Source organism: Rhincodon typus, unplaced genomic scaffold, assembly GCF_021869965.1.
Source record: "Rhincodon typus isolate 14 unplaced genomic scaffold, sRhiTyp1.1 hic_rhity00000051, whole genome shotgun sequence".
Lineage (NCBI taxonomy): Eukaryota > Metazoa > Chordata > Chondrichthyes > Orectolobiformes > Rhincodontidae > Rhincodon > Rhincodon typus.
In genome coordinates this window covers 915,302-926,914 of record NW_025965689.1, presented here as the reverse complement: position 1 = coordinate 926,914, position 11,613 = coordinate 915,302, and the positions used below count along the sequence as shown (strand labels likewise).

General features: G+C 45.2%; 2 protein-coding genes and 1 pseudogene across 2 annotated transcripts in view; 1 reads left to right on the top strand and 2 right to left on the bottom strand.

Moving 5' to 3' along the window:
• Positions 1 to 3,137, top strand: part of LOC109932489 — a 6,316-nt pseudogene extending 3,179 nt beyond the window's left edge.
• Positions 3,138 to 5,171: 2,034 nt separating this feature from the next.
• LOC109932483 (late histone H2A.2.2-like) lies at positions 5,172 to 5,893 on the bottom strand. The gene has a single exon (XM_020531640.2). It carries the CDS (start codon positions 5,864 to 5,866, stop codon positions 5,474 to 5,476), a length of 393 nt encoding a protein of 130 aa, XP_020387229.2. The 5' UTR covers positions 5,867 to 5,893; the 3' UTR covers positions 5,172 to 5,473.
• Positions 5,894 to 6,424: 531 nt separating this feature from the next.
• LOC125488138 (histone H2B 7-like) overlaps positions 6,425 to 11,613 on the bottom strand; it is an 844,706-nt gene continuing 839,517 nt past the window's right edge. Inside the window, exon 2 of the mRNA XM_048621036.1 lies at positions 6,425 to 8,202. Within this exon, the coding sequence (XP_048476993.1) occupies positions 7,633 to 8,013 (381 nt within the window). The 5' untranslated portion in view covers positions 8,014 to 8,202 and the 3' untranslated portion in view covers positions 6,425 to 7,632. The remainder of the gene's footprint in view (positions 8,203 to 11,613) is intronic.

Genomic DNA, 11,613 nt, shown 5'->3' with positions numbered 1-11,613 from the left:
TTTTCTTTACACAGGAAATGGTGAATCTTGGGAAATATGTTTCCTGGTGGTTGTAGAAGCTCAATCAATGAGTAAACTAAAAGTAGAGGTCAATAAAAAATTGAAGATCAATGATGTGAAAAGTTCTGGAATATAGTGGATAAGAGATTTTGAACTTCCTGATCAGACACAATCATATTCAATGATTCATGTTCTGATTGACACCCTCTTGTTTCTATCATGTCATTCTTTGAGACTTAAACTCAGTGTAATCCAGCTATGAACATAACTAATGACCAAGCTTCGCAAAACAGGGATGCTGCAGTATGTTACAAGGATGCTTTTGTGTGTTCACAGGGATGCTGGTGTGTGTTACAGCAATGCTGTTGTGTGTTCGCAGGGATGCTGCTGTGTGTTACAGGGATGCTGCTGTGTGTTACAGGGATACTGTTGTGTGTTCACAGGGATGCTGCTGTGTGTCCGCAGGGAAGGTGCTATGTGTTACTGGGATACTGCTGTGAGTTGTCTGTTTATTTCCCTGTAATACTGATGCACTGTCAGACTAACAAAGGATGCCTTACTGTGCAACACTGTGACCCAGTTTTACACTCGCTCATTGATCAGATTTGATATACCCTCCATCCACCCTAAAAGCAAGCTCCATTATGGCAACACACAATCCCAACTCTGTCTGGTATTGTATCGGTTATTATGAGTGATGGTGAACAGAATTGGACATGTCGCACTGACCCTGAAAACAATCCTCCTGTATTACAGCAGAGACAGTCACTATTCCTTCTCCTTTCAGAAAGTCTGACCGGGCACCCACTCACCTTGACCAGTGGTTAGCTACCATCCATCATGCTGAGAAACTCCACGATCTGTGTGCCAGTGTTTACTGTTGAACTCCTGAACTCTATTTGAGATTGAGATTTACTGTTCGCTATCAGGGCAGGAGGAGCAAATACAATTGAAATCACTGGCCGTGCTCAATAAAGTGAAGGCCAGAGCGAAAGTGACCAAGAAAGCAACAAAGAAATCCACCAGTCGGTCCAACATGTAACCACATGAACCCAAAGGCTGTTCTCAGAGCCACCCACATCTCTCAGGAAAGAGCTGATCCCGGATCAAATGATCCCCGTCCCGGTTCCGAATGTAGACATACCTTAGATATTAATTGATTTGAATAACTCAAATACACACGGCCGTGCCCCGATTTACATCCAGCCCCTCTCCCACATTCTACAAATTATCAATGTGAGGTCCCCCTCTCACTGTCACTGAGCATCGGTTCGGGTGCAGTTTCAGTTCATCTCCGTTTCCTTTTCACATATTCAGGGAGAGAGTCTCCAAGAGAGGAACACTGGCACAGAAACCCCGCTTCACAACACAATCCCAAGAAATACCTTAGTCTGATTCAGCTGGAGGAATAGAAACTGAGATTGAAATAGAAGCGGCCGTGTTTTCTTGTTAAAAAAAGGCCGAGACATGGGTGCTTAATTGTAATAAATTGCTTTTAAAATGTCCAGTTTTTACAATCTTTGAACGTGAAACTCGAGTCTGCAGGTTTTCTGCTGGGCATTATGCTCACTGCCCTTGTGGAGAAAAGGTTTAATTACAGATCCATTTGGGGGCGGGAGTTAGCTGGAGGCGGAGCTGGATATTTCTCTGCTGTCACTTTGTTAACTATCCGGGCCGCCTCTCACTCTGTGTCAGCTGATTCTCAGTCAGGGCGGGGCGGGCTGTATAAAAAAGGAGGGTGAGGCAGCGCCACTTTCATTCGGCAACGATTGGAGTGAAGAAGCGTGATGTTTGCAAGACGCAAAGGCCTGGGAAAAGGTGGAGCGAAGCGGCACCGCAAAGCGCTCCGTGGTAACGTCTAGGGCATCACGAAACCAGCCATTCGGCCCCTGGCTCGCCGTGGTGGGGTCAAGCGCATCTCGAGCTTGATCTACGAGGAGACCCGTAGAGTGCTGAAGGTTTTCCTGGAGAATGTGAGCAGGGATGCGGTCACCTACACGGAGCACGCCAAGCGCAAGACGGTTACTGCCATGGATGTGGTGTACGCTCTGAAACGCCAGGGCCGCACTCTCTATGGATTCGGCGGCTGAGCAAATCGACCCTTTTCCAGCGAAGCCAAAGGCTCTTTTCAGAGCCACCCAAACCCTCCGATTGAGAGCGTAGACCTGAGCACGGCGAAGGCAGCACATAAGAGAGGGTGCAGCATACTGGAGCTGGTTATTTCACATCTTTCACGACTTTTAATTTTGGACCAATCCTTTTCGAAAAGACATTAATTTCGTATCCAGCGTTCCAGGAGAGAGAACAGGCAGAACAGATCGTTCACTTGGCCCACCCCCCAAAACTCCATCCCCGCCTCCTTGACCTGTCCGTCTTCTCTCCTACCATATTTATGGTATGGGCAGCCAACTACACGTACTGGTTTTATGACCGAGATAGACAGGTATTCACAAGAAAAAGGTTCAAAAGATCAGGGGAGAAGGCACATCAGTTTTGAGAAACAGATCAGCCATGATCGAATAACAGAGCCGACTGCTGCTTCTGTACCGCAAGCAGCTGGCGACCAAAGATGTGTTACAGAGAGTTGGAGAGAATGGCCAGAACCAAGCAGACAGCGCGCAAATCCACCGGAGGGAAAGCTCCCCGCAAGCAGCTAGCGACCAGAGCGCGCCGGCCACCGGCGGCGTGAAGAAACCTCATCGCTACAGGCCCGGCACGGTGGCTCTGCGGGAGATCCGCCGCTACCAGAAATCCACCGAGCTGCTGATCCGCAAACTGCCCTTCCAGCGCCTGGTGCGGGAGATCGCTCAGGACTTCAAGACCGACCTGCGCTTCCAGAGCTCGGCCGTGATGGCCCTGCAGGAGGCCAGCGAGGCTTACCTGGTGGGGCTGTTTGAGGACACCAACCTGTGTGCCATCCACGCTCAGCGAGTCACCATCATGCCCAAAGACATCCAGCTGGCCCGCCGGATCCGCGGGGAGTGCGCCCGGCCCAGCACGTTATCCCCGAGAAACACAACGGCTCTTTTCAGAGCCACGAAACCATCCAGAGACTGCAGCAATCAGTAGGCCCTCTTGGTTGCTTTACTATGCGCCCATGGTTTTCTTTTATTGCAATGCGTCATTTCGGCTGTAATTGAAGAAATTAAATCAGGCTGAGGAAAGCATTTGTCACGTTAATTCAAAACAAAACTCAAGTAACGGTTATAAATTGATCACAGAACATAATTGAAGGTTCCTTGTATACAGGAGATTTATGATTGGCAGAGAGGACAGCAAGCGGTCAGCGCTATTACCTTCTTTCACATAAACCCACAGCGTCCTAAAGCTGCAGTGTGTCAATGCAGCAGCAATTACATGGACTGAATGGGCATAGGAGATACACTCATTCACATTTAAAGACAACAGTCAACGAGGGCCAATCACATTATAAGTTGAGATTTTAGCAGTAATCATAGAATAGAATTGAAGTGCTGGACTCCATGTATGCAAAAGTTTATAAATTGCCGATAAAACGCCTCTGTGTGCCCATTGTCTACCTCGGCGTTTCCCCAGCTATAACCGTAAATTTCAAAAGCCCGCCAAAGCATTTAAAAGATTTTAAAGTTTAGGACACACAATCTCTCTTTTCCCCTTCTCCCTCTCGTCTACTTCGGTACATGCTCTTCGGAGTGTCGGTTCAGACTCCAATGGCATCTTTCTGCTATGTAGGCATTCCATGATGTTGTTCCCTGTCAGTGTATTATTGGGGACACCGCATTCAGCTATTATTTACATGTGACTGTCCCGCACTGCAAAATCTCCACATTTACTATTCCAGCCAGCCAGCTGTTCTAGCTTGATCTTGGCTCATTCTGCAAGTCTTCAAAAATACAAAAATCCTCATTTATAGCAGTCTCGTTACAGTCCCGGGTCTTCGTGCTAAAAAGAAAACCAATAGGTCACTAGTGACGGTCTAGCTGCTTTTCATTGATGCTGTGGGTGGCTCGTAAAAGAGGGAGTATAGTACTGCAATAGTTATACCAGAATTACACACAGTATTGCAAAAGTGGTCTAACAGATGTCCTGTAAAGATGCAACATGACCTCCCAACTTCCATACTCAATGCACTGACCAATACAGACAGGCATACCAAACGCCTTCTTCACTATCCCATCTACCTGCAACTCCACTTTCAAGGAACTATTAATCTGCACTACAACGTCTCTTTGTTCAGCAACATTCCCCACCAAGGTGTGCAAGTTCTGGCCTGATTTGGTTTTCCAAAAAGTAGCATCTCACATTTACCTGATGTAAACTCCATCAGCCACTCATTTGGTTTCATTCCAAAAATAAACAGTTTCTCCAATTCCATACTAACCTGTTATGACTTTCAAATCTCGCTTGTCTAAAATATAAAATTAAAAAAAAAAGAGAATTGCAATCAAATAAAGCACATAGGTGGATTAATTCACTGCCATCTCACCGCTGGGTGCAGGTGTATGTCTCATATTCACTATTTACTCGTGATTGTATGTGATATGATACAGTGCCACCTAGGGAGCATTGCAAACAGTGCAACATTAAATTGCGAAAGGATATTGAAGCCTCTAATTCACAGTCATATCTAGATTAAATTCTAGTCCATGAACATTGGTATCAGTAATCCTAGACTTAAATCGCCAGAACCTTCGATTAGATGCTAGTTTGTTTTAAATACTCGTTTCAGCTTATTCATCAAAAAACCCAATGTTGAAATAAAAGAAATTAAACAATCGTAAATCTTTAAATCAAACATTCAACACAAAATACAGCACACGTTCAACAACAGCTTCAGTGCGAAACATACAACCTCCATTCTCTCTTCAGAGCCACCCAAAACCCTACATTGAGAGCGGAGACCCAAGAAGAAGAAAGGCAGCGTATGCGGAGGGGGTACAGTACTGCAAATAGTTTTATCTGGTCGAAAACATCATGTCAAGAGATACTGAATCGCTTCAGAGATAGTAGGAACTGCAGATGCTGGAGAATCAGAGAACAAGGTGTGGAGCTGGATGAACACAGCAGGCCAAGCAACATCAGAGGAGCAGGATTTTTCTGAAGAAGGGACTAGGTCCGAAACGTCAGCCTTCCTGCTCCTCCGATGCTGCTTGGCCTGCTGTGTTCATCCAGCTCCACACCTTGTTGTACTGAATCGCTTTGCGGCTACCGGGGTCATTATTTCCCAATGTCTAAATTTATTGGTGTTCCTCCACCAGTGTCAGATCTTTCCAATGCAATTACAGGAAACTGCCGCATGGATACAATCCATCCAGGCGATTATAGCTCATTAACAATAACAATAATGGCGGGGTGAATATTGTGTTACCGGTCTCTCAGTAATACAAAGGAAATTAAAATTAACTCGGCAGTGGTGAGAGTCTAGTTTCTTTCACAGACGCGGTGGGTGGCTCTTAAAAGAGCCTTTGGGTTGTCAGATGAAATAACGGTCTCTTCACTTTTTAGTGGCGCCCCCTGCGGCGGTTTTCTTGGGCAGCAGCACGGCCTGGATATTCGGCAGAACCCCACCCTGAGCGATGGTCACCCCTCCCAGCAGCTTGTTGAGCTCCTCATCGTTGCGCACGGCCAGCTGGAGGTGCCTGGGGATGATGCGGGTCTTCTTGTTGTCCCGGGCCGCGTTACCGGCCAGCTCGAGGATTTCAGCCGTTAGATACTCGAGCACCGCAGCCAGATAGACCGGCGCTCCGGCACCCACACGCTCAGCATAGTTACCCTTTCTCAGGAGCCTGTGAACACGGCCCACCGGGAACTGCAGGCCAGCCCGGGACGACCGGGACTTCGCCTTGGAACGAGCTTTCCCACCAGTGCCTTTTCCTCTCCCAGACATAGCCACAATCTCAAAAACACTTTCACAGTGAATGATGCAATGTGCCCACATTCCACCCTCTTATACCTTCGGGAGGAATGGGGGTGCGGCCATTGCTGATTGGTCATATTGATCAGCACCACCGAATGTAGTTTCAATTCCCAATCAGATATCTGCTTCACTCACCAATCCGGAGGGGGCCCGGGGAGGAGGCCGGAAAATACCGGCGCCAAATCATCAACCGCTTTCTTTCTGATTTGAAAAGCCCGCCAAAATGTATAAAACAGTTTTACAAAGAATGCGTTCTTACTTCAGATAATTTACTTTTAGAATACACCTGCATACTTCACACAATCTCTGTCTTGTTCCCTGGCCTAGTTGAATCTGTCTATTTCTGATCTTGCTGTTTTTATTTCCCTGTACCTTAAGAATAAGCGGAAGCAAAAAGAAAGAACCCGCTGAAAATTAATTTTAATTCTCATCAGCACCCGGATATATCAATAAAAGTATCACACCACTATTTCTTTCTGGGTGAGTGCAGTACTGCTTTAAACAATATTTCACAATCACCCTCCCTATTGCACTAGATCAACAATATATTTCCACATTTGCGATGCCAGTACGTTTTCTTTCCGATTTGAAAAGCCCGCCAATATGGACAATACGAGGAAGACGTTTTACAAAGAATAGTGCATAAATGCTTACGATTTAATTTCCTTTCACATTACAAATGCGCACTTCACACAATCTCTCGTTCTTACTCCCTAAGCAGCACCGTCTTCAGACAATTTTGAAAGTGGCCCTCACTTATTGTGCTGGATCAGACTTTTCCGACTATCTCGGTTCATTTTGAAAGCCTCTGCGCGACAGCAGAAAGTCCCACATTCTGCATTCTGAAACAAAAAATCGGACAAATGCACATAGAGATTTGGAAATCTTAACAACACAGAAATCGCACCGTCATTTTTTATTTTGTTGCCACGGGAGATATTCAGGCTTCCTACCTCACCGGGACAAGTTTGAAAAACCTCCAACATGTACGAAATAGGGAAAAGTTTTGCAAAGTGGAATGAATAATTTAATTTTTCTTTGAATTTAATTCACTTTCACATTACAAGTGCACCCTGATATACTTATAAAACCACAAATAACGTTGTTCCGGGTGAGCGCGTTAAATCTTTAAACAACAGTTTGAAGTTGCCCTCCCTTCTTATCCTTGATCAGACTTCAGCCACAGTTTCACACTTGGTATCGCAATCCGACAGCTAATCTGGTTTTATCTCCGTTCATTTTGAAAGCGTCTCACCGACAGCTGAAAGCCTCATTTACAGTATTCTGCAAAACAATCAGACCAAGCCTCCATGGAGTTTTGAAAATTGAAAAAAAAAAGAGTAAACTGCAAAATCTATTCATGAGACTCGAACAGTTAGCTTGGTTCCCCCGAGAGTGAAACTCAAGTATCATACCCCAGGGGGCACTGTAGCTGCTGCCCTGATCAAGGGTTAAAGAGTAACTGGAACATATAGAAGTTGCTGAAAAATGACTTTGGCGATAAATATCCAGGCAAAGGAAAGAGACTGGGTATGTCCGCAACCGAGAGTCAGGGACCACACGTTAATCTTTAGAACGTTTATAAAAAGAAACACAAAGCTTAGAGACATTAAATTATACAGACCCAAAATCAATTACAAACTTAAAATGGTTCAGCTGCTTCAGTGAATTGTGGGTGGCCCTTAAAAGAGCCTTTGGGTTTTGGATGTGTGTTTTTGTCAGCACACTGTGGTGTCTCACTTGGAGCTGGTATACTTGGTCACCGCCTTTGTACCCTCCGACACGGCGTGCTTGGCCAACTCCCCGGGCAGTAGCAACCGCACGGCGGTCTGGATCTCCCGGGAGCTGATGGTGCTGCGCTTATTGTAATGGGCCAGGCGGGAAGCCTCCCCCGCGATGCGCTCGAAAATGTCGTTGACGAACGAGTTCATGATGCTCATGGCCTTGGAGGAGATGCCGGTGTCGGGGTGAACCTGCTTCATCACTTTGTAAATGTAGATGGAGTAACTTTCTTTCCTGGATCGTTTCCTTTTCTTGCTGCCTTTCCCCGGCGCCTTCTTGATGATTTTCTTCGCGCCCTTCTTGGAAGTTGGCTGCGATTTCTTCTCATCAGCCATCGTGACGGCCACCTTCAGACACAGAAAAAAGGAAGGCTCGGAGCTCGCTTTTTATAGCCTGACGGCGTCAGCAATGCTAATGAAGGATGGGGGAAAGCCTTGTTCCTGATTGGGTAGTTTACAACAATACATGACATTTAGTGTCTCTCCGAATGGTTAGTGTGGGACACAATGAGGATCTGTCAGGATCTGCAACGAAATGTGAAACGCAAACCAAAATTTTATACAGGGATCAAACTCCGAGCTCACTCTAAATTGAACTGATTATTGTCATTTAATGATATTTTGAACACAGTACCTGTGAGATTTTAATTGTGACAATGTGTTTTATTCTGCTCATGACAATCTTTTGTGTGTAAAATATTATTTTGTTTCATCACTGTCTGAGATTTCCTTATTACGCTGTGAGCAACATTGTACTGTTAAGACATTCAGGTTTACTGAGGGACACTTTGCCGAATATCTGTCAATCTCTGCCACGTGAAAATGGGAATGCAGTTATAGGTCTGTCTGTTTATGCAGTGTGAAAGATTATAATTCTCTCACAATCTGTTCCTGTCATACAGTCATAGAGATGTCCAACATGTTAACAGACCCTCGGGTCCACCTCGTCCATGGCAACCAGATATCCTAGATTAATCTAGTCCCACTTGCTAGCATTAGGTACATATCCCTCTTAACCCCTTCCTTTTCATATACTCATCAAGAAGCCTTTTAAATGTTGTAGTTTTATCAGCCTCTGCCACTTCTCATGGCATTCAATCCATAAACACACCACTCGGTGTGTGTCAACGTTGCCCCTTCAATTCCTTTTAAATCTTTCTCCTCTCACCTTAAACCCACGTCCTCTAGTTTTGGATTCTTCTCCCCTGGGGAGAAGATCTTGATTGCTCACCTTATCCACACCCCTCATAATTTTATAAATATCGTTAAGGTCTCCACTCAGCCTCCAACACACCAAGGAAATATAAAACTGCTGATTCAGGAAAAATAAAGAACTGCCTATTCAATCTCTCCCGACAGCTCAAACTCTCCACCCACAGTAACATCCTTGTAAACCATTTCTAAACCGTTTCAAGTTTAACAACATCTTTCATATAGCAAGGCGAGACCAGAATTGAATGCAGTATTCCAAAAGTGGCCTAACCTATGTTTTGTGCAGCCACATGACCTCCCAATCTATACACTCAATGCACTGACCAATCAAACATCTTCCTCACTGCCCTGTCCACCTATAATTCCACTTTGAAGGAGCTATGAACTTGCACTCCAAGGCCTCTTGGTTTGGCAACACTTCCCTGGAGCTTACCATTACGTGTGCATGTCCTGCCCTGATTTTCCCTCACAACTTGTAGCACCTCACATTTTTCAAGATTAAGCTGCAGCTGCCACTCCCTGGCCCATTGGTCCTTTTGGTCAAGGTCCCATTGTAGTTTAAGGTCATAGAGTCACACAGTAATACAGTATGGACAAAGGCTCTTGAACTCAAACTGGTTCATGCTGACCATGGTGCCCACTCAGCGAGTTCCAATTGCCCGCATTTGGTCCATCTCCCTCTAAACTCCTCCCATCCATGTACCTATTCAAATGTTTTATTAGATGTTGCTATTGTACCTGCCTCAACCACTTTCTCTGGCAGCCTATTCCACACTTCCACCATTCTCTGCATGAAGAAGTTGCCCCTCAGGATCTTCTTAAATCCTTGCCCTCTCACCTGAAACCTATGTCCTCTAGTTTTCAATTCCCCATCCCTGGGCAAAACACACTATATGCATTTATCATATCTATGCCCCTCATGATTTTATACACCTCAATAAGGTCACACCTCATTCTCCTATGTTCCAAGAAATAAAGTCCTATTCTGATCAACCTCTCCCTGTAACTCAGGCCCACCAGTCCTGTGTAAATCTTCTTTGAATGCTTTCCAGTTGAACTATGTCTTTTCTGTAACCGGGCAACCAAAACTGTACACAATACTCCAAGTGTGGTCTCACCGCCGACTTATACAACTGTCATATAATGTCCCAAGTCCTATACTCAATGCCTCAATCAATGAAGGCTCGCATGCCAAATGCCTTTTTCAGGACCTTATCCACCTGTGACGCTGCTTTCAACGAACTATGTACTTGTACTCCTCGGTCCCTCTGTTTCACAACACTCCTCAGGATCTTACCATTTACTGTACAAGGCCTATTTTGGTTTGACTTTCCAAAGTGCAACATCTCACGCTTATCTGTATTGAATTGCATTTTCCAATCCTCAGCCCACTTCCCCATCTGATCAAGATCCCTCTAATTTTTGATAACATTCCTCACTATCAATGATACCTTCGAATTTTGTATCATCTGCAAATTTACTGATCATGCCTTGTGCATTCACATCCGGAAAATTTATGTTAATAACAAACAACAAAGGTCACAGCACCGACCCTTGTGGCACACCACAAGTCACAGGCCTCCAGTCCAAGAAACAACCTTCAACCATCAAGCCAATTTTTAACCCAATTAGCTAGCTTTCCCTGGATACCATGCAACCTAACGTTAGGACATAGAACAATACAGCACAGTACAGGCCCTTCGGCTCACAATGTTGTGCCAAACATTTACCCTAATCCTAAGGTCTATCTAACCTCCACCCCCACTTTATACTATCATCCATATGCCTGTCTAATAGCCGATTAAATGCCCCTAATGAGGCCGACTCCACTACCCTCTCCGGCAATGCATTCCACACCCCAACCACTCTCTGTGTAAAAAGCCTACCTCTGATGTCTCCCCTTTATCTACCTCCACTCACTTTAAAACTATGCCCCCTCATAATAGCTACCTCCACCCTAGGAAAAAGCCTCTGGCTGTCCACTCGATCTATACCTCTGATCATTTTGTATACCTCTATCAAGTCACCTGTCAACCTTTGTCATTCTAAAGAGAAAAGCCTTAGCTGTCTCAAACTTTCCTCATAAGACCTTCCCTCCATTCCAGGCAACATCCTGGTAAATCTCCCCTGCACCTTTTCCAATGCTTCCACATCTTTCCTGTAATAAGACGACCGGAACTGGACACAATAATCCAGATGTGGCCGAACCAGGATTTTGTATAGCTGGAGCATAACTTCACGGCTCTTGAACTCAATCCCTCTATTAACGAAAACTAACACACCATACGCCTTCTTAACAAATCAATCCACCTGCATGGCAGCTTTCAGGGAACTGTGGACATGAACCCCAAGATCCCACTGCTCCTCCACACTGCCAAGTTAACCCTGTATTCTGCTTTCAAGTTTGTCCTTCCAAAATGAATCACCTCTCACTTATCAGGGTTAAACGCCATCTGCCACTTCTCACCCCAGCTCTGCACCCAATCAATGTTCCTTTGTAACCTAGAGCAGCCCTCTGCACTATCCACAACTCGACCCACCTTCGTATCGTCCGCGAACTTACTAAACCACCCTTCCACTCCTTCATCCAAATCATTTACGAAATCACAAATAGAAGAGGACCCAGAACAGATCCTTGTGGTACACCACTCGTAACCGAGCAGCATTTTGAATATTTTCTGTGCACTACCACCCTTTGTCTTCTAAGGGTCAGCCAATTCTGAA

What these genes read in the sequence shown, in the direction of transcription:
- LOC109932483 (XM_020531640.2), bottom strand. Translation starts at nt 5,866, where the DNA reads ATGTCTGGGAGAGGAAAAGGCACTGGTGGGAAAGCTCGTTCCAAGGCG.